General features: G+C 46.9%; 1 protein-coding gene across 1 annotated transcript; it reads right to left on the bottom strand.

Annotated features, from left to right (window-relative positions):
• Positions 1–838: 838 nt before the first annotated feature.
• Positions 839–12,353, bottom strand: LOC136297912 (cytochrome P450 3A9-like). The gene is made up of 13 exons (XM_066198237.1): positions 12,232–12,353; positions 9,493–9,586; positions 8,905–8,957; positions 7,692–7,791; positions 6,994–7,107; positions 6,629–6,717; positions 5,485–5,633; positions 4,495–4,622; positions 3,751–3,835; positions 3,240–3,400; positions 2,588–2,814; positions 1,613–1,775; positions 839–1,456 (listed from the first exon to the last, which is right to left on the bottom strand). The coding sequence occupies exons 1-13, from the start codon at positions 12,300–12,302 to the stop codon at positions 1,358–1,360; spliced, it is 1,533 nt and encodes a 510-aa protein (XP_066054334.1). The 5' UTR covers positions 12,303–12,353; the 3' UTR covers positions 839–1,357.
• Positions 12,354–24,474: the final 12,121 nt, after the last annotated feature.

Raw genomic sequence — 24,474 nt, forward strand, 5'->3', positions numbered from 1 at the left:
GATGAGGAATCCACTCCCAAACCCCTGAATGTTCATTGGTAAAGAATGGAGCTGAATTGTTGAATAAATTTGTTATATGTGGGATTGCAGCATTTGGGTCATGTTGCAATTTTGTCTGTTAGACTAAAGAGAAAAGCATTTTGCCCCAGGAGAAAATTGCAGGCCATGATGGAGCAAATAATGCCTTGGAATGAAGGGTGCCAGGAGAAAGTTATGGGGTGACTTGATTTGATTTGCAGCCCTTGTAGAAATCTTTTCCGTTTCACTAATATCTGTTTTGGTTGGTAGGTGTCAAGACCAGCACAATTTACTGGGGTGTGAAACTCAGATCTGGGAGAACCTCCCCCCTGCTTTTTGATATTCCCTGTTTAGATGGTAAGGGATGTCATGAGCTGCTGGGTCAGAGCATCCTGTTGATGACAGGAGCAGCTCAAAGCACCTAAAACCCCACCACAAGCAAGGACTAAACCCCATCCATGGCTCTGGGAGGAAAGGCTCACCTCCAGGCTGTGTGCAGACCATTCCTCCCAGAACACTGACTCTCCTGCAGGGTTGTCCTCTCCTCCTGGGAACTGCTGCTCCCTCTAACCCATCCTCTGTCACTCCAGCGTGGGAAAGGGTTGGCCGGTGCTGAACCGAAGGCAACCTCTTAATCAAAGTAAGAGGTGGGAGCCAGAGTGTTTGTAAAATACCGTACAAATGGGAGGGTTTGATGGCGTTAAATGAAGGATCAGATTCATTAAATTAAGTGGAAAGCAATGTACATGGATGATTTCAAGGGTTGAGGCTGAATACGGGTTTTAAATAGGAAGTGATCAGCCGCTATACACAACACAGAGCAGCTCTCAAACATTTTTAATGACAGTATTTGTACACACTTTAGTTTAATTAACACATGGCACAGGAGAGGGTTGGTAACTAGGATGTGTAGTCTCACACCAGTCGTCTCAATTAGAACACATGAAATTTCAAGCATGGATACACCCAGAAGAACAGCACCCGTCCCTGCCCGGTGAGGTCTGGCAGCTTGAATTTCCATCACACCTTGTTTTTCTTGGATGTGGCAGTAATTCCTTCCCTCCAGATGGAGAAGTCCCCTTAGAAGTGGATGATCAGCTTCTTATTTGGATTTATTTCTTGTTTAGCAATCAAAATAAAGGGGACTGTGTATTGTCACTGCCCAGTGATTCACGTCACATTTCTGACAGCTATGTTTATTAGTAAATATGTAGTAATTGCTTCCAGAATTAGCTGTAGCTGCTCTTCTGTGTCTGTATGTGTAGGAGAGGTTTGCTGTGATGTGTGATCCCTTTGTTAGCACGGCAGTCCCTGGATGCTGGGGGGCTGTGGCTGTGTTTCATTTCTTGGCAGACTCCGTGCTGGTCCGGGGCACCAGCTTCAGAATAATTGGCTTCTCTGGTGTTAAGAGCCCCACCGAACTCAGCTTGATTGGGATCTGCAACAATGAGAGGGAAAACACAGGTGGAGAGGGATAAGTGAAAGATGCAGAGATGAAAGGCTCAGACACCACTGGATCCCTAGTGCTGGAAGTGCAAAGCTCTGGCACTGGCACCCATGCCGTGCCAGCCTCCAGCCTCCACAGGCTCCTCACCTGAGTCTCTTTGCAGGTCTGGAAGGTGAAATGCTGCAGCAGGGAGGCAATGGCCACTTTCAGAGTCAGGAGAGCAAACCTCATCCCGATGCAGTTCCTGGGACCAGCCCCAAAGGGCAGGTAGGTGTATGGGTCTATGGACTCCTTGTTCTCCTTACTGAACCTGAATGATGGTTGGGGAAAAGAAATGAAGGCAGCAAAAACACAAAACCTACATATTTATCCAGGGATCTCTCACTGGTGCCCTGCACAGCCTGGTTTGGGTTTTCCCTAAGGTGTCTCAGGGTACCCCAGAAACTGAGTGCTGTGACCCAGCCCATGTCCAGGACAGGGTGGGGTCCCACTTGAGGGTTTGGTTTTAATTCTGTCCATCCAGATTAGCAGAAGTTGAAAGCAAGGAGAAAATCCAGGCAACAGCCTGTCCCACAGTGACAGATATTTCCTGTCTGTGGTACTAGGAGAGAGAAGAACCAGAAGTTTTTTTGGTTCAGAGCAGCCTATGGCTTCAGTTTCTCTGGGAATGAGATGTAGGTATCAGTTCCAAAAATAACCAGCTAGGGAAGGTAATCCTTGAAAACAAAGAGGGAAGGCAATTCTGGAAGGATTGAGTCTGGCATATTTAGTAGAAGCTTGTATGAAGGGAACAGGTTCAACAAGAAGGATTATACAGAGGATGGCCAGCAGTTACAAAAACTCCACATTTACCCCCTCTCTGGAAGCTTAAAAATTGGGTACAAGACCCTGTGAGGTATGGGTGGTGTTCTCCCAATAAGATTAGGTTGTTTGAAACCCTGCTTTAAGCACAAAGCTCATTTTCTTCTCTAAAATGACATTCCCGCGAGCCTGCAATTTCTCATCCTTATTGTTTGTAAAAAGATAGGAAGAACACCATTAGGAAGCTAATCAGAGATTAATGCTTAATTGCTGAGGAAGGAGCAGTGTGATATTTCCTCCCTTTCATTAAGCTTTTTGTACCTCTCTGGCCTGAACTCGTCTGGGTTGGGCCAGTAGTCGGGGTCGCGGTGCAGGACGTAGGGTGGGATGGTGACCACCACCCCTTTGGGAATGGTCACTCCGTTGATCTCCACGTCTTTCTTGCACATTCTCTCAATCCTTCCCCCCAGGGGATAGAACCTCAGGGTTTCGTTCACTGTCATGTCAAGATATTCCAGTTTCATTACTGCTTCGTACGTGAGGGGAGCCTGCAGGGCAACGGGAGGAAGGTGACCAGGTATGTTGGCATCTGAACTGGGTTGTCCTCAAATGACTGTGGGAACCAGAGTGTCCCCAACCCCCACTGCCCCAAATTTGTGAAGAACAAAATGCAAGGTAGAAATTGAGTGATTGGGTTAATTTTTCCACCCCTGAGTTATGGAAATGCCTGGAAATCCACATCCTCCTGTGCATGGGTGCAGAGTGTGGCAAATGTGTTTGAGCAGCTGCGGTGGCTGGAAGGTTCCAGCTGCCAAAAGAAAATCACTGCAGGGCTGAGTTTTCTCAGTGTGTGTCTCCCAAAGCTCTTGGAAAATCCATGGTGTTTAGGAGCTAAAGATTTCTCATTGCCCTGACTGACGCAGGAGGGCAGCAGGGTCAGACAGTCCTCCCCATCACTCAGGGTCCTCCTTACCTTGTTGGGCAGGACTGCGTCGATCTCCTGCTGCAGCTTTTCCTGCACATCAGGGTGCAGGGCCAGCTCATAGGCCAGGAAACCAAGGCTGTTGCTGGTGGGCTCATACCCAGCAAAGATAAAGATGAATGCCTGGGCCAGGACCTCTGTGTCAGTCAGGGCTGTGGGGAGATGAGAAAAGCAGTGTTGGTTGATGGTCTCAGCAAGGACCAGGCAGCAGCAGGTGGTGTGGAGGCAGGTTTGTTGCAGTTGTTTTTTGATAATGCTTTTATAACTGCTCTACCTGCCTGGAAAAATCCATTTTATAGAGGAGGCAGGTGATTTCCTGAGTGTAAATAACTGACAGGGCAGTCCAGCTCCCTGGACAGGGATCTTAGCTCTGGTACTGTAACCAGGAGACAGAGTTCCATCTGGAGCTGGTCAGTGAAAATGATGGTGACACAAACACCTCCCCATATTCTCCTCACTCCCACTGCCCCTGTGCCCATGACGAGGGTTTGGGTGTTGTTACCTTTATATGAGTGATTTTCTTCGTTCTTCCCCTGGCTGGCTGAGCGCTGGGATTCGATCATCAGCTGCAGGAAATCTACCCTGCCCTGAGAGGGAAAGCAGGAGAGTCTCTTTTGGTGACAGGTTCCTTGGAGGGCTCAGATAAGCAGATTTCACAGCCTAAGCACCATTTTTAGACTGAGAGCATCCCCAAAATGCACACAAATTCCATACTGAAAAACATAACACTTGCTTTTTTATTTTGGAAACCTGTCTATCTTATCCCACTGAGTGGGAGAGCAGTGTCTTGAATGAATTTGGGGAAAGGGATCCAAACTGTAAAAGGCAGAATTTTGTCAGGAAGCAGCTGCAGTTTCTGAAAAGCAAGAGGGGAAGGCACAACCCTAAAGGTGATTTTGCTGCTCATGTGCTGCTTACTCTGCACTCTCTCATCCTCTGCCTAATCTTCTTCAGGGAGTCTCTCACTCTCTCATTACAAGTGCTGCAGACTGAAGCTTAGTCCAGTTCTGCTGAGCCTTTATCTGGATTTAGCTTCAGATCACAGATGTACAAAGTCCCCCTGATTGTCTGCCAGGACGGGTCAGGTGGGGCTGTTCTGACAGTATTAAAATGAAGTGTTTACACTTGAGTAGGCTCAGGGTTTTGTTGAGTCATTGTACTTCTTCTTCGCCTTTGATATCATCACCCTAATTATGTCTCACCTCAGTGTACTTTCTACCACAATTGCTCTCAAATTCCCACTCACCTTGTGAGGTTCCTTTTCACGTTCCTGCTTAATTTTGGCAATGGATCTCATGAAAAAATCTACAGCATCACTGGGGAAGATGTTTATGTTCATCTTGGCCATAACAGGAATAAGGAATGGGAAAACAACTGAAAAACAAATAGAGAATTAAATTGTACTCTGTAAATAAGTCCCTCCTCGTATCAGATAGCTGTAGATGCTACTGGGAAATTATTTCCTTTTTAAAATTCTTTACGTGAGAAAAGCACAGGCTTTGCCTTTTTCCCCCTCTGTTTCATTCCCCTGGAATAGTTTTTGTGCCAAATGGGCACAACCAAGGTGGGTATAATCATTCATTTAAGAGAAGACCAAGGCATATTCCACCTCCTGTTTCTAAGGCTCTGTTTTCTAAGAACAGGTTACTTCTGGACACAACAGGCATGTGGCTCAGAAGAGAAATATTGAAAATTCTGAGTTCTTTGTTCAGGCTGAGCTGTTCACTGCCTTGCTGTGATCATGCAAACATTTTCAAGTCCCTTTCAAAGCGTTTCCTTCCTCACAGAAACTGGACCTTGATATTCTGTATAGATTCATGAAATATACAGCACCAGAACCTCCTCTATGCACAGATCCAAACTTTCCCTGGGTTCCAGCAAGGTATCTAACTTTAATTTAAGGTCCATTGCTGCTAAGCTATTGCACTGGAGGAAATTGCATCTAATTACAGTCCCCACTCAGCACTCTCTTCCAGAAAATGCATTTCAGATAGCAGCGCTCTCCTCAAGCCTCACTTGCTTTTCAATCTTTGAATAATTTCCCAGCACTTAATTGGATATTTCTGGGTGGTTCATAAGTTTCTTGCACTGTGGATGCCAAAGGTGGAGGAAGCTTTTACCCATCTCCTCCCCAGGGTTTCAGCACGAAGCTCACAGCAAGGAAATGATGAGACGGGCCAGTAGGATTTCATTCCAAGCAAGGGAAGTTATCCAAGCAAAACCTGGAGTCACTTACATGACAAGATGAAGACTGGGCTAAAAAAGTCAAACTTGACCAGTTTCTTCATCTCTCTGACAAAGGGGTCCTTGGGGTTGTTCATGGAGTCAATGTTCACACCAAAGGAAGTGCTGGTGACCACGTCCATGCTGTAACTCCCAAAGATGCTGAGGGAAGGTGGAAAAAAATAGACTGTGGTTAAATATTTGGACTGAGAGAATGTAATTTTTTTTTCCTCGTGTCTATGTGACAGTCAAATATAGAGTCTCAGAAGACCTGCTGCCTTAGGTTTGAAAAGAAAATTGGCTATGTGGTACTGAACAGCACTTAGAGAGAAGGGGATAGATTTTTAGAGAGCTGCTGTTTCCAGCCTGCAGAGGTTTTGAAGTCAGACAGCTTTTCCAAGGATTTTACAACATCATGGAATGGGTTAGTGGAAGGACAGCATGTGGAATTCAGCATGGTAACCTCTTGAGGAGGGGTTGCAGCACATCTTGTTTGAGGTGCAATCTTGACGTTGCACCTCAAACAAGCCCTGGGAGTGGTTTAGTTCCACCCAGCACAACCCCCTGTTCCAAGCTGCCCAAGCCCTCCCCTTGCAGGGTTTTGGTTCAAGGGGAGCTTTGCTGGTTTGTGGTTCCTGGTGTGCAGCTGCCCCTGCTGCATTTTTGGTTTGAAATTGGGGGTGCAATACACAAGGTTTTGTCCAGAGCCCACGAGGCACAGATAAGGCCAAAACACTTAAGGCCACTCTGCAGCCTCAGTGCCCCCAGCAACGGGGCATGTGAGGGATGAGCATCCCAGAGTTCTGTGTGGGACAGAGGTCAGCAGCCCCCCTGTCCTGGGGAAGGAGAAGGTGCTGCACTGAGATCCTGAGTGTACGCAGGAAAAACTGGTTTTCCTGCCAGTCTTGGAGTTATCTTGGATATGTGGATTCACAAAGCTGTGCTGGAGCGTTTTCCTTCCTGTCTACCTCTGGGAAGTTTCCTAACATCCGGATTACATTTTCCCCTTTTAAATTTCCAGTCAGGCTTTCAGCAGGTCCCATTCCTCTTTTCAGAGCCCTGGCTGACCCAGGGAAAGATCTGCATTGCTGGTGGCCAATGAACCACAGCACTTTTAACAAGGTTTGCTCTGCTTGGTGCTCTTAGCGGCCACTTACTCCTTTAGAGGTATTGAGTTGTCCTCTTTCACTTGCTTTTGAACATTCTTCACCAAAACTTCCCCATAGTGCTTCATTATAGGGAACATCTGTAACACAAACCAGGCATGCTCACTTCAGTACAGCACATTTTACTCCTTTACACAGGCTCATGAAGACTACAGGGAGTTTCATGAATATTTACAAATAAGATCTCTCCGCTCAGGTTTTATTTTAAGACTTTTCTGGTTTCAGTTAGGCATAAATTAAGCAGGCCAGCTTAGTTGCCAAGGTCTGACTGAAGAAATCAGACCCTTGTGATAATCTCAGCCTGAAAACTCTGCTTGCTGACTCTGATTTAGTCTGTACCTGCCCCTCTGGCTTACCTCCTTTAGTTTCCCACTGGTGAAGGTTGGAGAGAGCACAGTCCTGAGCCTTTTCCAGTGGTCATCCTCAGCTAATGAGATGGCTTGGTTCAGCACCCCGGCCAGATCCGTGCGCTGCAGGGGGAAAGGGAAGGCGTCAATCCCAGCAAACAGAGCAACCTGCCTGCAGGGGTGGGAATGTGCCAAGCAAGCCCCTGCCTGCAGGGGTGGGAATGTGCCAAGCAAGCCCCTGCCTGGGCTCTTCCATGGGCATTGCTGCTGGCAGCAGGCTGTGGCCTGACAAACAGCCTATCTCAAGGCACACATCCATAGATAATCCCCTTTCCTACACTAAGCCAGCTGTGAGGTGCCGTGCCCAGCCCCAGAACAAGTCCAGTCAGCCCAACATCTGCATGTCTGTATGTACCCACCACGTCCCATCCCTGCCCGTGTGCACCCTTACAGGCTCACACAGACCCAAATCCATACGTCTGTACGTGAATATATAGATAAGTGTGAGAACAGACTTCGTCTGCTCCCTCTGCCAGCCCGTGTGTGCAGTCCAGGCTGTAAGGCAGGGGAACAGTGACATGCAGTGGCCGTGTTCAGCAATCCCTACAGCGCAGCCACTCGTTCCCAAAGGATGCTTGGCATGCCAGTCTCCTCCTGCCCTTTTCCCGGACTCTGTGGTAGATCACACAGAGCACTTCTGCTCTCACCCTGCGGTTGGTGAAGGTGGTGTAGCAGTCTTTAACCAGCACAGACTTGATGATCTGGGGGTCCGTGACAGCCAGCGTGGGTTGTCTGCCATCGTAAATCCTGGTGGGGAGACAAGAGGAGGCAGGTAAATAACCCCAGAAAATTGAAGTGTTAGGCTTGGATGATGCCCACGAGACAAAATGTGCTGAAAAATGTTCTTCCATCACCGGCCTTGTTGCTCTGTTGTCCGAGTAGAGAAATGTATAAAGTAGGGAGGGAAAAGAACTCCCAGACCTTTTCCCATCTGGTTTTGTAAATGGTGAAGGGGGATAAACACCTTCCAAATTCACTGGGAAATGAGCAGGGCTCAGTTGCTCAAAGGACCAGATACTAAATGAAGCAAGTGTCTTCACTTCCTCCCCTGACTCCCTGTGTTTTTCCAGGCACTTAAACACATTACAGTATTAGAAGGAAAACTTGTTCGACCCCTTTCAGGCTCTTGAGTTGGTTGTCTGGAGACTTGGGCTGACAGCACTGAGACATCCTTGGAGATGAAACTCAGCCCTTGTTTTTGTCTTCTTAAGCTGCCAGTTCTGAGTGCTTTCCTGGAACAGATGTAGATTAAGCTGATTTGTGCTCTCTACCCATTTGTGCAAAAATACGTTTTCCAGACTCCATGTTTTAAAGCTGCTGTAGGGACCAGTGGATGCATCATACAGAATATGCAAGGTTGTAGCCCAAGTTAAAACAATAGTGACAGAAGCTCTGGGAGGAGGTGTCTAGAACAGAACAGCCATGACTGCAGCAGCTCCTGCTGCAGCAGGTGTGGATCAGCAGCGCAAGGAATTCTTTGGATCAACTCCAAAGGGAGTCACTCACATTCTTCTTCTGCTGGTAAACCAGAGGAACCCAACCTCCCAGTTCCAGATCCTGCTTAAGCAAATAGTTCAGCTGATGGTTTTGTTAGGGGCTGGTGAAGGCCTTTTGTTACCAGATTTAAACGGATTTTCACAGCACTGATCAAAACAGTTTCTGTATGATGTGGCAGTGACACAGCTCTGTGTCACCAGGCTCCAATGTAAGCCACCAGCAGCACCCTGTCACTGCCGTTCTCATCCTGTTGGGACTGTCAGGGCTGCAGGTGGAGAAAAGGGAGCTTTCCTAAAGGATATTTTCTCCCCTTTGTACAGATTCTAGTTTTACTCTCAGAAGAGATCAGTGGTTCATACTCACCCCCAGACTTTCCCGTATTTCTTGAAACATTCAGTGTCAAATTCCAGGAAACCCTGTGGGAAGCAATTTAAAAACTGTCATGGACAATCCTGGATTGAAAGAGACCCACAAGGACCATCCAAGCCCAACTCCTGGCCCTGCACGGGGCAGCCCCAAAAATCCCACCACATGTCTGAGAGTGTCTCAGAATGCTCCTTGAGCTCTGGCAATGTTGGTGGGGAATTATCTGAGAGAGGATGCAATGGAAGGGGTGGTGTTGGAGATGGTGGGTGGAGAGGAATAGCTCTAAACTAATGTTCAGAACTGCTTCATGAGCCTTCCTTCCCTCTAAAGCCATGATGAGGCATAAATGTGCACTGTGCTTTGAGTGAGCTGTTTGCCAGGGCGCTGCCAAAGGGCAGCTGGAAAACAGCCAGCCAGGAGAGCTCCTTTGGGAATGCCCCTTGCTCTGCGCTGCTGAGCCTTATCCCACACTGGCCTTTGCACAAGGCCTGAGTGGCAGAGAAGGTGGCATTTGGAGATAAGTTATCGTCACTGTGTATCTGTGCCAGCAAAGGCAGCTGGAGCCAGGGGGGTTCGGGCACTCACTTTGCGGTATTCCAGGCACGTCCCGAAGAAAGGCAGAGGTTTTGGCCCAGGAATGCCCAACTTCTTGAACAAACCAAATGGCCAGGTCCCATATCTGTGGGACAGAAAAGGCAGCAGTGTTACATCACTGTGGCATTGGGGCTGTGAGCTCTCCCAAACCTGGAGGCTGCAGCAACATCCCTTGGGAGGTGAGGGAGAGGAGGTTGATCCAAGAGGTGGGAAAAAAGCAGTCCAAGTGAAAATGGCCCTGTAAAAAACTACTTGGTAATTATGGTAAGGCTCACACAGAACTTCAGAGGGGTCCTTTTGGTATGAAAGCAATTGTTTCCACCAGAGCACCTCTGGAGATAGCATTTCAAAGTCTTTAGCAAAAGTCCTGAGAGGAGCTCATTGCCTACCAAAGGAGAGGCAGAAAACAGAGCTGGAAGATGGAACACCAAGCTCACATGTTTTTATTGAAAAAAAATCAAAGCAGTGCCAGAAATTATGTCCCAAACAGGGCTTTTGTCAAACTGTACTTCAATTTCATTAATTGTTCTCCCTCCCTTAGTCCAGCACTAGCTGAGTGGAAGCCTTGTCTTGATTGTTTTCTCTTTAGATTTTATTGACAGCCTTGCAGATTTCTTTCCTCTGAAGCACCCTTCCTGGCAGCTCTAGAGTTATTGCTTCTACCTCTGGGCTTTCTCTTTCTCAACAAGGGCCTGGGCTGCAGCCCTTTGAAGCTCGTCTTTGGCTGTGTTGAAAGAGCTCCTCAAAATATTTGGTTTTAGTTAGTAGCTGCAGCTTCCCAAGTGAGCAGTTCATTGTAGAAGGGATGTAAAACAGGGAAGGTTTGGCAGGGGGATGTTATCAGAGATCCTCTTCAGGCCACGAGGCAGCAGCTGCTCAGGCAGGATCTTGGGGATGCTTATTTGAAAAGCCAAAGTCTAGGCTGAGACTTAGGAAGGATCTCCATTACAATTTGCAATGCTTTTTTAAATTCTGAGGACCCCAAATTAAATCAGTCCCGCCCAGCACAGCTTCTACCAGAGGAAAAAAAGCAGATCCTACCTTATGGTCCAAAGAGGACAGGTGAAAAATGGAGAGCTGGGTGTACTCAGGTGGAAAAAGGTTTCACAGAACTCAGTCTGTCAATGTTTAATCTTTTTTGTCAAAGGTTAATTCAGTACTAGGAATCAGACATTTGTGGATTCTCATTTGTAATGTTTATAGGTAGCCAGGGCTGCGGGAGGACCAGGAAATGTCAGGCTGGGCTGGTTACAAAGCCCAGAAATACTGTGGGAAAACAGGCTTAAACCATTTGAAACATGGCCAGGAAAACGTTGTCTAACACTCCTCCAACTAAAATGTGTCGGGGTTTTCTGCAGACTGAAAAGGACCATTCAGTGTAAAGCCTAAGAATAATCATCACTTCTTCCTACCATGGATGTGAACCAGAAATGTCTGATATTCCCTCATGTGTGAATTGGAGCAGTGTTGCCCCAGGTGGACAAGAAGCATCTAAACAACCTCTCTGTGTCAATGGGCAGTGAAATTTCTATTTTAGCTTTGATATCAGAGCACAAAGATCTGGGTTTAGTCCCTTTTGCCACAACAGAATCACAAGTGCCTGCAGAAGGTGCAAGTCTGGTAACCACCAACCTTAGACAGCCACAGAGTTACAGAAATATGAGAGTTTTGAGTCAAGATTGAGGATGGCTTTTTTGGTTTTATTGTTTTGGTGTGGTTTGGGGGCTTTTTTGTAAGAGTCAGCCCCAAACAGGCTTTTGAGTGATCCAAATCACAGGAAGAGATTTGATAACTGTGGCTAAAACTTTCTGAGCTTGCTGAGCTGCCAGGGCTGCAGCGTTGCCAGGGCAGAAAAATGGGCTGTGCTGGTGTGCACCACATCAATCCTTGGGGTTTATGGCTGGCAGGGCTCTGCCTCAGGGCTTGTCAGCACTGCCCAGTTTGTCAGGGCAGGAGCTGCTGGTGGAGACACTGCCCCAGCAAAGAGGTTTTTAACCAGCCCTGCCCTGCTGCACTGCTGAATGGCACCAGCAAAGCCAAGGACAGCATTTCCTCATTAGCAAGAGGAAATTCCTGAAGCTCTGGGGGTAAATTTCTGCTGTGGGGTTTTGCCTGGAAAGCCAGGAGCAGGTGGCTGACATTGCCCTGTGCTCCACTCCTTCCCCCAGCACGGGTGGCTGTGAAGAGGGACCTGGGATGGTAATCAAAGCTCTGCAAAGGACCCCTCCTGGTCCAGGTACCCTGAGGAGAATCTCAGTTGGGCGACAAAGAAGTCAGAAGGAGTAAAAACTGGTCCTACAAATATTCTTTTCCTGATGCCTTTCTGCTGCTCTCCACCTGAGCAGCAGGGTCATCTTCTGCTGGCTTGCCTGCAGAGCAGCCTCAGCCAGGGAGGCACAGCTGGATGTCTGTGAAAAATAACCTGATGGATCAGGACCCTGACTGAAACCAGCACCCTGATGGTAACCGGTACCTGGCATCATCATTATTCAATTATTCCTTTGATGCTTAGCAGCAATCTCGTAACTGGATGGGAATACTCCAAACCTTGGAGCAAGATCATACACCTGGACAGTCTTTAGACTTCTCTGCTACATCCCACAGCCTGGTTAGATGCTGGAAAACTAGAAATCACACCCACTCTTCAGCAGATAAGTTGTGTGAAAGTGAGCAATGGTGAGAGGAGAGAAATGGCAGGAGCAGAGAATCAATAAAAAATATTTTACTCACGCTAGCAGGAGGGCCACGGAAAGAAGAATAAGGGCCCATGTTTCCGTAGAGAAAAAAGGCAGAAGGTTCATTTCAGTTCTTCTCTGATTGGCTCTGAGTTCTGCCTTGACCTCCTTGTCCCAGGTCTGTGGCAAATAGGAGTGTTTCACACTGTGCGATCTTTTTTATCCAGTCATATGATTTAGGGGCCCTCCTTCTGTCACAAAGGAGGTGGAGTGGAAGGCAAAGGTAGAAAAGTCTGCTAATCTGAAAAACACCATTCATGTGATAGACAACTGCCTCCCTGAACTGTCTAAGGTTCAAGTTTATTTAATGCCCGTGTTGTTTATCTTTATTGTAAGGGGTTGATTGAATCTTTTCCCTTAAGCAGGTTTAGTCCCATCTTCTCATAAGCTCAAAGTTCTCTTTGTCTTTGCAATGGCATCCTAGTCACCAGACTAGCTATGCTAATTAAGTCTGTCTTACTCCTGGTCTTGTGTGTTTACACTGCTAAACATTTCAGCTGGTTTCCCTGATGTAAGTAATAACTGCCTTCCCATTGACTCATGCCCCTGGGCTCCTACACCAAACTAAATAAAAACAAGTTACAATGAAAAGGTAAATCCCTACGCAGGTGTCAGAGTTGGTTTACAAAAGGGAAAGAGAAGGGAAAAGGTTATTCACATATTGTCTGACAAGAGCTTTTCTGGCAGATGAATCAACTTTGACAAGATTTGAGATTTTGTTTGAAATATCTCTCTTTCTGTTGTTGTGCAGTGCAAGCACAGCCTGCGGTGGGTCAGAAGCAGGTTTTTTAACTAAGGCAGGGATTTGTCCCCTCTGAAGGCTGTAGTTGTCGAGTCCACCTTGTTTGCTGGCCTGTGGCCAGGTGTTATGTAAGAGAAATGCTGTCACTCCACAACTGTCAGCAGTGCAAGTGCCACCCTTTCCGCAGCACCACTCATGGCTCGTGAATAAAACCCCTGCCCACCATTCTGCAGCTGCTGGGGAAAAGGCACAAGAAAAGGGAAAACACCAATTTTGTACAGGCTCTCCTGGGAGGATGGTGCTGAAAAGCAAGAGCAGGTGTGGATGTGCTATGGGGAGATTCTGATGTGGAGAACTTGGAGTTCTTTGGATGGTGTTTGTCAGTGGGGATCAAGCCAGGGCAGGAAGTTCTGTGGTTTGCATAGATGTGCAATTTTAGGGTTTTGTCCAGAATTCTAAAAAGAGCAATTCCCTCCATATTAGCAAAGCTTCTGTCTTCAGAAGGGAGTTTGCTGTCTGCACTGGAGGCAAGTAGGGGGGTGTTTTAATTTTTTGGCATGTCAGAAGCCTTGTGTCTGCAAGGATGTGGCTGTGATTGATGCTGCACTGACTGAGCAGTGGATCCCAGTCCACATTCCAAGGAACATCATCTGCTTTATCTCAGAATTTGTATATCATTTCACCTCTGCCTGGCCTTTACTTTGACCTTTGGAGACAGATCAGTTGTAGATTATTTTGTAATAAACACAGTCTGCTTTAGTTTGACGTGAACAGACAAGTTCATGACACAGGTCTCCAAGCCTGTGCTGGGTCCTGCCTTTCTTGATTCAGGGATGTTGCAAAAGAATGTGGTTCAAGAGGTGCTTTCCCTTTCAGGAAATGGTCACAGCAGTGATTGGTGCTCCAGGGTTCCTCTTTGCCCATTTTGACATAGCCTTGAAATTTGAGTTTACTGAAAACCAAAATGTTCCCAACTCACTGTGTTGGGAAATAGGTTAACACAGTTTATTCAGGAAATAGGATTGTTGTAGGGCTCTCCATCCTCAGTAAAAATAAGCCTCAATCTTTGTCCTCTTTGGGTCATTTTTAGGGGTAATTATAGTCTCTGGGAAAATTGGGATGAAAAACCAGAGGTGCCAAGTCTTGCTGTGGTGTTGCATGGTGACCTGATGATCTCTGCCAAATGGACAAACAAACACAACCCCACCATCCCCTTGAGACAGCTGGTAAATAAACAGAAAAACCTGGGGGTGATTAATCCATGCCAAAGGAAAGCCAATCACCAGGGAAAGAATTATTTTCACAGCTTAGAGCCAGTTTATGCCCAAATGTGCACTCAATAAAACTGCAAACCCCCAGCTGTGGTGCCCCCTAAGCTGCTGGGGGGTGCAGCACAGTTCTTCCTTCACCCTTCCAAGTCCTTTATAACATCTTAGTCCTCACCACCACAGGCTTTTATTCTCATCCTCTGCTTCTCCTGGACATTTTGAAGACCACTGCATCCCACCGTGGGTTTAGGGGAGCCCTCCAGGTGTCTGGAGCACTGGCAGAGTGCTCAGGGGCATCAGAAGGTACAACCCCCTGCTGGTGGCACCCTGAGTCCCATTTGTGGGTGACAGTGACACACACGACACTCACCCCTTGTCATTTAGGCTGTTGTCACTGAGTTTCCAGGATGGTCACAGGTTGATAGGCTAAAAAGCCAAAAATTGCAGCAAATTCAGACGAGAGCTGAGCTGCTTTCCCATTTCTAATGCCCCTAAGAAGCTCAGATTAATGGATTAATGGCTTTCAGGAAAGCAAAATAACAACGTGTTGTTTTGTACAGCATAACACAGGGTGTGCTGCAAATCCAGGCTGTGAGCAAGGTGTGATGAGCGGGAAGGATTTTTGTGCAATAATACCCGGGGCTGGGCAGAAAAACAGAGGAACATGTATTTCTTTCACAAGCTGTGAAACCAAAGGATGTAGGGTTGGAAGGACACTGTGGAATAGCAATTATGACTGGGGCACAGGTGTGGAGAGGAAGGAGCAGTTCAGAGGAGAAGGAGCTGTTGGAGGGAAGAAAAAAAAGCCCCAGTGGGTAACTTTTTGTGCTCCTGATGAAAAGAACTATGTAGGTATAGGGAAGGCCAGGCTGGATGAGTCTGAATCTTTAGGTCTAAGTCACTTTTGAGTATGATTGTGAAAGAGGTTCTCCTGAGATACTTGGGGGAATTTGTTTTAGATTCCCAGGGCTGGATCAGTAGAGATTCTGCAGTGCTACTCAGGGTATAAATATTGTGAGAAGTTATGTCATTATGGAGTACTTTAAACTCTCTAGACACAGATCATAAAAATTGCTGATAATCATGCAGAGCTCAGCTAATCCCTGTATGGGACGGAGAAGGCAGATTTCTGCCCTGGAGTAACACCAAACTGGCAAGCAGTGACATGGATTCAGCTTCAGTGTTGATAAGTAATTCAGGATATTCTGGAAGAACAGTTAAGAGTAATATTACCTTGGGTTGAAAGAACAACATTCATTTCATTTAACATTAAGCGCAAACAAAACCCAAGTTCGTAATTCAGGCTCATTTTTCAAGAGGACAAATAAGTGAAACAAACCAGTGGAATATCTCAGGACCTTCACTGTAGTCTGTGTCTAACCTCCTTTTTGAAGTCACCAGAGCTAATATTAACAGTTATATGTCAAGGGACTTTCAACTGCCTGAACAGCTGCATTGAAAGGATGCTCAGAATAAATCAAACCAGCAGGAAGTAAAGGAAAAAAACAACAACAACAAAGATTTTGCAGTTCAAAGTCCACTGTTTTTATGTTCTGGCCATAAGATCTTGTGTTTCTGTGCCTGACTCAGAGTAGTCCAGTGCTAGAACACAGTGACTTGCCGGAGTCCAGTTAAAGGAGGGTCCAGGAGGGTCAGTGGCACTTTTCACGCCCCTGGAGAGGTGCCCCCAAACCCCTTGGTTTGTTCAGTCTTGACTAAATGATAGCTGGGCTGGAAGGAGGTTGCTATGAGAATAAATGCCAGGTAGAAGAGTTATTGAATCAAATTATGATGTTGGCACAGAGACAAATGGGAATAATCCAGCCACGAGTAACTGCTGGGCTGGAAATGAGCACAGTCCTGGCCTGGAAAGCTCAGGAGTCTTTGCTTCATAGGGTTAAAAGAGAGAAAAAAAAAAGTCAAATAATGTAAAATGAGGTGAGATAAGGCAGTTGCTGGTGGGAGGAGGGAGTAATACATTAAACTTACAAAGCTCTTCTGCAAGAGCAGTGCAAGAAGTTCACTTTCTACACAGAAGATGTGGGGAGGCAGCTATTTATTTTCCCTGATACACAGTGGTTTAGTTACCCACAGAAAAATACTTCATAATGAAGGTTACATTTCTTTTTTTGCTGTGGTGAAAATATTGATACAGTACTGCTGGAAAAAAAATCAATGTATTTGGAGGGTTCTCTAATGATACTTTATGTAGTTCTGTGTATAGATGACTGATACCCTCCTGCACACAGATTTCCTTGGGATTTAAAAAGCTCGCAAAAAACCTCAACAAAAACGTAATTAATTCCCCTGGATGTTTTGTTCCATATACTGAGCTTTGGAATTACACAGAAACTAGGACATTTTTCTGATGTTTTTTTTCAGTTAAAGTAATATCTCTGATATATCCCAATCTTCCTTCATAATCTTTGCAATACATCATTATATTTCTTTTCATTCCAGGAAATGACAGCTACAAAAGCTGTATGAAATCTGGATGGCTAATTAACTCTCAGCACTGCATTCTTTTGCCTAATCCAATACAAAAGCCTGTTCGAAGTTCTTTAGCCTTTTAGAATGAATTAAGAAATGAGAAAACACCCTGCCAGCTCCACCCATGATTTCTTACCTACAATGCAATGAAAGACAAGGCTACATCCCGCAAGGGAACAGCAGCAAAAATCCCAGACAAAAGCAAACACAGGTGAGGGACAAATGCAAATGGAGGTGAGATGTGTTTCCAGTATGAGGGGGAGGTTATGTTCCTTCCTGGATATTTTTGGGAGGATGCTTTGATGGGGAAACTGCGTGAGAGTGGTGCTTCGTTGTGCCATCATTTTGGCAAAGTCATCCCGAGAAGTGTCTGCACAAGTCATTGCCCAGCAGAGTCCTGCTTTGGGATGTCGGAGTTCTGCCTTGGGGGGTCAGTTCTGCACAGGGATGTAACAGCCTGGTGAAGTCAGGCCGCTTGACTCATGCAGGGCAATGGATCTTTTAGAGGGTGACAAATCATCGAGCTGTGTGAAGGGCTTTGTTATGCAAAGCAGAGCCTGAGATTGTGCCCAAGGCAGGAATAACGTCATGTCTCCAGTTGGTGTCCCTGCCACCGCTGCAGCCTCCCACAGGGTGACCTGCTCCCATTAGCTCATTAGGCTCAGCTCCATCGTGGTTGGAGTTACACGGTTAGTAAGGATCGTGGGACTCCAGTATTTGTCGTAAATGAAAGCAGGATCCTTTCTCAGTGTGTTTTTGAGACCACAGATCACTTGCCTCCATCAGTGAACCTCGGGCAATTGCGCTTTGGTGACTGGGATAGACGTGGCAGCTCTCCTGACCAAGAGGTGCCAGAGTGTTCCATGTCATGGATGTCACACCTGGGGGTTCATGGAAAGGGCTCTGTGTGATAACAGAGAGATAACAGAGTCGATTGGGGGTTAATGCTTTTCACCTAAGTAGGTGCGTTTCCAAACTGCCACTCCCTCCATCAGCTACCTGATCTGCTCCCAGGAACCTGTAAAGTTTGAAAAGGATTATCTTGGCATTGTTTTCATATTACAAGTCAGTGCATCATGATATGTTCTTTTCTCCTTAGTTTTCAGAAGAGAAGTTTCTCAGGGTCTAAAGTTTCAGCCTAGAGTCAGGTTGGGGTTTTTGGGTGGTTGTTTGTTTGTTTGTTTGTTTGGGATTTTTCTGTTGTTGTTATTTTAAAAATACAGTCCCTAAAATCATCTTACGTGAGCAAAATACAGGCTTGTTGTTTGAATCACTCTGTGATAAGTCCTTTGGTATTTTGTACTTGTGGTAAGATAGCCTGTTAAAAAAAAATATGAAAAAGTTACATCATCTTTTTTTCAGATTTGAAATGTTTCTGAGGGGTCAAAGGAGTTTAAAGTACTCAGTAGCATGGACTGGGGTCAAAAGGTCCTTGGAACTGGCTTATCTGAACTCAGAGGCTCACACAGATAAGTCCTCTGAGACGTCACAAGTTCTGATGCCAGACCTGTGTGTAAAAACCTTTCTCTCAGCCTGACTTGCCCACCCAGTTTGCCTGGTTGCATGTTTAACCAGTCACTAGATGGTGTGGTGATGCTCACCTCCCTGAGCCTGGAAATCCCTAATAGAAGTGTGGGAGAGGATGAGTCCCACCAGAAAAATGTCCACCAGCCCCAAGGAACTGGGCATCTGCTTTTTCTGGAGCAGGAGACTTTTATTTGGTCCTTCTGTGTTTTTATGCTATTTTGTGCCCCTCTGGCTTCTGACTTATGTGCACCAGCTCCGCATCCCTGGCAGGACGCACCTTGACTGTACACAGAAATGCTTGGCTTGGCTGGTGGGGGCATCTCCTGCCCCAAAGCCCCAAATCTTTCGGGTGCTTATTTCCACAGCAGGCTGTTCCAGCTGTTCTTTTGATTGAGGGAAAAGTTTATTTTGGAGAATAGTCTGGCGTGTGCTCACCAGAGCGCTCCGGCTGTGGTTCCACGCTGCTTGGTACCGACACCTTGGAGATGGATTCAGGTGCAAATCTGACAAGACACATATAAATGGCAGGGACTGAAATAGTAGCTTTAAAACACAATTATTCCCTTAGGCTGATGCTCCTGCCCAGCAGCGTGGCAGGTTCTCAAGGAAAAAAGCAGCAGGAGGGGAAAGCAGCTTTAAAACCTTGCTCTGAAGTTTCAGGGCCACACCCTGCAATCCTTATGCACCCAAGAAATCCTTACATCTGTGGCCTGAGTTACCGGTGCTAAGTGCCTGAGTGGAAATCAGGTATTAATTAAGATATTGATCACTACCAACAGTTCAGCCAGTGGCCCTTGTCCATCTCCATCCCAATTTATGCATTTCAAGAAGAGCCACTGCTGAACCTCCTGCCATTTCACCCCTTCACCAGAATGGTTCTTGGTGGTCACTGCTCCTTATTTTCCATGTTAAGTGGGGGAAGGCTTTTTGGAGCCTTCTCATTATGCTTTCCTCTCTCCTGCTCCAACACCAGCAGCAATTCCCACTCTTCCCAATAACCTTCAGCTTCCCCGTGCCTCTGTTTTTAACAAAGGCAGACCTTTAAAATGTTGGACAGAGACCCAAACTGAAGGGCACTGTGATAAATTCTGGCAGAGGTATGACATGATGGGAAATTCTTTCCTCCCACATAAATTATTTTCCTGTGCTTTTCAGGCATTAGCCTTTTCCTGTGCATTTTCAGCAATAAACAATGAAATATGACATTATTTACTCATGAAGCACTAATAATGTGTACACACCATAAAACCTGAGGCTGATCTGGTGAGCTCCCTGTCTCAGCATAAATACAGGGAAGCAGGACATGGTGGGGACCCCGTGCAGGGACAGGCACCTGTCCCAGATGCTTCTTTGCTTTATTCCTCCCTGAAGCATCACTCACTGCAGGCAGTCCAATTTATTCCCTGCTGACTTAGCTCCCCAAACACATAGCACGCCCTCTGCTTTAGGGTTCATCTCCCTTTGTTTTATAAACATCCCTGAGCTACTCCATGGCTACCTGACCCGGCTTGTTTAGTGACACAACCCCAGCTCAGCAGGGCTTGGGATATGGGATAAAACCTGAGCCTTGCTAAACCCCACTGCAGGGCTTGGGCACGGCTAACTCAGCATGGCTGGCTGCAGGGGCAAAGCGTCCGAAGGGATTTTCAGCATGTGTGCATGGATAATGCCGTAATGAAGTCCAGATGCTTGAAGTTTCTTGCATGATTTTTTATTTATTTCTTGAGGCCTTTCATGTTGATGTGGCTTGACTTTGTGTCACTGAGCTTTGGGTTAGCTTAGCCTGGCTTTGTGTGTTCAGAAATAGCCATGTCCACACCGTGTCCCCACATCCACTCGGCGTCCTTGGCGCTTGTCCTTGGCTCTGTGGGCTGGGAGCTGGCTGGATCTGCAGCAGCAGCCTCTGCTTGGAGAAGAGCTTTGTGGGATGTGTTTATGGCATCCCACTGGTACCATTTCTCATGTTAGGCCAAGCCAGGGAAATTTGAGATTAAATTAAAGGTGAATCCTGGGGTGCTAGTGAGGCTCTAAAGCCTGGAGGGATTCCTGCAAAGCCCCCATTGAGGAATTGGATTGACTTTGTGGGGTAGCCAGGCCCTTGTCTGTCATCCTTTTGGGCTCTGGCAGAATGAGGAGCAGGGTTTGCCTTTGGACCCCTCAGAATGCCTGGGAGACAAGAGCTGGCAGCGTGGTGAGCCTGCCTGAGAGCAGCGAGGAGGAACCTGGCCTCCTCCAAATAGGAGGCAGCTTTTGCCACATCTATTATCATTATTGGAGCTGTCAGCTGCGATTCAATACAAGGCTTCAGATGGATGTATCGGGGCCAGCTTCCTCACTGCCTCACCCCAGCACAAGGAGCCAGCTCCAGTCTCATTTGTGCTCATTTAATCCATTGATTTTAGTGGAGGGAAGGGTGAGGAGTGAGGCAGCAGTGGGCTCTGCTGCCAGACCAGAGCTCAGGGCACTGCCTGGGCTCCAGCACCTCACCCTCCATGAACCATTCCCAGGAGATGATGGGAGCAGTTGGGGTCCCAGAGTCTTTTGCAAACCCCAGAACAAATGCACAGGGACAGTTCTTCCACAATCAGGTCTCTGGGAAGCTGGGCCATAACCCTGTCATCTTCTGATCTCTATTATTTTCCCTCTGCAGTGCATTCTTACAGCTTGACAGTTTTGCTCCATCTTAAGGTTGTTCTGAGAAAGGGAGACCGTTCACTATTTTAGCAGAAGTCAAGCCTGTATTTCTCTGTTTTTCAGCCCACTCCACAGAGCTGGGCAGCAGTCAGTCTCAAACATGCAGGGCCATGACAATTTTCTCTTCTGAAAATAAAGTGTCAGAAGTTAGATCCCTGTGGGGTGCTGAATACCTCCAGTATCTCCACATTTGCATAGAAAATGAGAATATTCAGGAGAGGTAGTCAGTCTGCTTTAGGAATACAGCTAGAGTTTGCTGTCCAGATTAATTAAAGGGCTAGAGAGACTGTGAATGTGATTACCTCTTCTTATCTTGTTCCAAAGTCCATGTAATATCTACAGTGTTTCAAAGTTATATATGTTTTTTAAAAGAATCAATAGCAGTGGAATTCTCATTATCACCAACCTACAAATAAAGTTGTATAAGAAGCAGAGAAGGGGAAACATTAGTGTGGGAACAAGCTTCACCTTTGAGCTTGCTAGTGGATTTTCCCTGTAAGAAAAGCTATTGAAAATCCCCAAAATTCCTAATTGCAAAGCAAACCAAAACTCCCATAACTCACCTTTGTCCCCTCTTGGAGGTGAGGCTTTGAGCAGTGGTTTTCTGAGCACTCAGGATTAGGTACTTGAGGTGAAATGGGTGTTAGATTCTGGCTTGGCCACCCAATTCCAGCCTGCAAATACTTCTGTATTTTCCTCTCCATGGACAAGGAGAGTTAAACAGAGGGTCACCACAGAGAACCTGGTAGGAGCCAGAGATGAATCTGTTCTTTGGCCCTAAGAGCTGAGCACGGACACCTCGAACCCTCCCTTCCCTCAAGGCGTGTGGATCTCAAGTAATTACTATTCAAATTAATTAAGAGTGCAGCATCTAAGAGGAATGGAGCCTTTCTACCTGCCAAGGGCATCTGCCGGTGGCTCAGCCCCAGGATGGGCTGGGCTGGACCCCTCCAGCCACAGAGGGCTTCAGGCACTCACTGCTTCTACCATCAGAAGCCACTGGCACAGCCCGGCTGGCTCCGGGGCTGTCACACTCTGCCACCTGCAAGGTCAGCAAACTCCTCGTCACCCTTTCAGCCTGGAGTGATAAACACACAGTCACGAAAGTTTTCTGCGAAGGCTCCGAACAGGATGTACCCTTTGTTATCCAAACGAGGTCGAATTTGTGCCAGCTCACAGCCATGAGTCACGGCAGCCTTCGACTGGGATTTCTGATTCCTGAACAAGGACTGATGAGCCTCTCTGGTAGTTCCCATTAATCTTCTTCCCCGTGAGCTCTGCGTGGCTGCAGCTGAGGAGGTTTTGTATTTCATTTGCACAAAAGGTGACGGTGCAATGGGTCTGACAGCCAGGACATGGATGGGAAGGATCCTGTCTGGGTTTTGGATTTCGAGGCAATCCTTTGCTGTATTTCAGCAGTGCCTTGCAGGAATGCAGGGAGAGGTCTCAGTCTCTCCTTGTGAGACATGATTTAGCTTCTCCAGGGATGTGTAGGAGCTGCTCCTCACTGCCCTGGGATGCCCTGGTAGGGCCAAGGCATCCCATCCCTGGGGAATTCCTTAGCATGGCAGCAGGGCAAGTGACTGCCCATTACACGTCCCTAAGCAGCAGTGCTTTCCAGCTTGGGAGGCTTCCTGCTCCAAGTTGTGTGGTTTAAGTCTCTCCTTAGTATTTCAGGAAGCTTTCAGACCAATTAAATCTTTAATGATCGCTCCCAGCTCTTTGCACAGTGGCTTTACTTCTGCCTTTGTTGCAGACAAAGTGTGCCTGTGTATAAACTGCCTCAAACACGGCCAGAACAAGGCAAACCTTTCCCTCCCTGCTCCCTCACTCTCCTCCGCAGACCCCACTCTGCCAAGGAGAGAAGAAACCAGCAGGCCTGTGTTCAGAGTCCCAGAAAGCCAAGGGAATCGGTTTTCTATTGAACCTTTCATTCTGCAGATATCAAAACACTTTGTGGAGACGGGGCCTGTAGGGGAGCAGAGCTGCTATTTATGTGATCAATAAAAAGTTTTACACGGAGCCTTTGATGCTCACAAAAGATAGGAAAGAATGTAGCTGAAGCGGCTCTTCACGTGAAAACAAGATGTTTACTGGTATTGAAACACCCTGCTAGACTGAAATCAGATGCCAACGATGTGAGCTCAAGCCAGGACAGTTTCTCATTGTGGAGGGGAGAGGAGCAGGCTGGCTCTTTGCATATAACTCGCTAGAATTTCCCTGTCAATACGTGTAATAATAGAAGGATAAATGCACAGCATGGTGATAAGATTGAGGCTGAAGCCAAGGGGGACAGAGCCAATAACTTTTTATATATTTTTCTGCCACGTGAAGTTTTCGCACCTTGAACTACTTTTTCCTTGATTTTCTTCTTCTTCTTCTTTTTTATTGAGGCAACAGCCAATAAAAGAAACTAACGGGTTAGAAACCACGTAAGCAATCTCCCACTGAGCTTTATTCCCCACAGGCTCATTGCATCAAAGAGAAAGCAGAAAAATAGGGCCACCAAATGCTACGTAACAATGAAAACAAGTTGTCTGCTGCCAGCTCTGTCCCCCACGCTGGGCAGATCACATTGCCTGGAGGGGCTGTTGCACTTGTGGGGTCATGGCAGCCACCCAGGCTGGGCTGAAGAAGAAATCTGGGGGCTTTTCACAAAGCAGCAAAGCTCCTGCCTTTGCTCTGCTTTCATCCATCCCCACTCCAAATGCAAATACATCTCTCCAGCTGCCCCACTTCTTCCTGTGCCACCTCCACACTTGGAGATGAGGTTTCTTGCTCACTGTAGTTCCTTTCTCACTGTGTTTGAGTCCTGTTTTCTGGTTGGAAGGTGCAGAAATACAATTTATCCCACGGATCTCCTGCCTGCCCCTTCATCAGGAGAGTAATTTCATCCCCCTCACGATGTCTTGCTCTCCTCACTCCGCCTTACTGACCTTAGCCATGTCCAATTAGCAAATCCAGGCCTCCCATACACAGCAGATATTATTTCCACCTCACTTCAAGCTTACCACTCCACCAGTTTTTGTTGTGCTATTGGCCATTTTGTTCCATAATAGTGGGATCAGGATCTCATAATTAGTGCAAAACAGGGTACAATGTCCTGGGGAATGAGACCTGGTTGGAGAACACTGACTGTCCCCAGTGCTGCCCGGGAGATGTCTGCCCTGAGTTTTGAAAGCACTCTGGAGGGAGCAAACGCTGGCCACTGCACACAAATGTAGGCTGGGGATAGTGCAGCATTAAATCTTGTTCTCTGGGCATGAAACCTTGCAGTCAGCACAGAGCAATAGCAGCGACACCACGTGCAACTTTATCGGGGCTCTGAAAGTTGGAAGAAAGACTTTATGGAGGATAAACTCAAGGCTTCTGGGAAAGGCTCATCCTTCCCCTAAATCCTGCTGCCTCCACAGCCACAGTTTGCTAAGTGGGGTGGGAAATGCAGCTCAGGGTGTCTTGCACTCATCACCTCAGCACCAATTCTCGCTTGCCTCTCTCCAGAGATCTCCTCTCCCAC

Source organism: Chamaea fasciata, unplaced genomic scaffold, assembly GCF_029207755.1.
Source record: "Chamaea fasciata isolate MVZ Bird 193981 ecotype frontalis unplaced genomic scaffold, bChaFas1.0.hap1 SCAF_16, whole genome shotgun sequence".
In the NCBI taxonomy this organism is placed as follows: Eukaryota; Metazoa; Chordata; class Aves; order Passeriformes; family Sylviidae; genus Chamaea; species Chamaea fasciata.

Bases quoted from the DNA above. Each gene is read 5' to 3' on its own strand.
- LOC136297912 (XM_066198237.1), bottom strand. From the start codon at position 12,302: ATGAACCTTCTGCCTTTTTTCTCTACGGAAACATGGGCCCTTATTCTT. The intron at 6,718-6,993 runs GTAAGCCAGAGG...TTTGTGTTACAG, and splicing joins CCAGTGGGAAACTAAAGGAG to ATGTTCCCTATAATGAAGCA. The intron at 5,634-6,628 runs GTAAGTGGCCGC...ACCTTCCCTCAG, and splicing joins AACTCAATACCTCTAAAGGA to CATCTTTGGGAGTTACAGCA.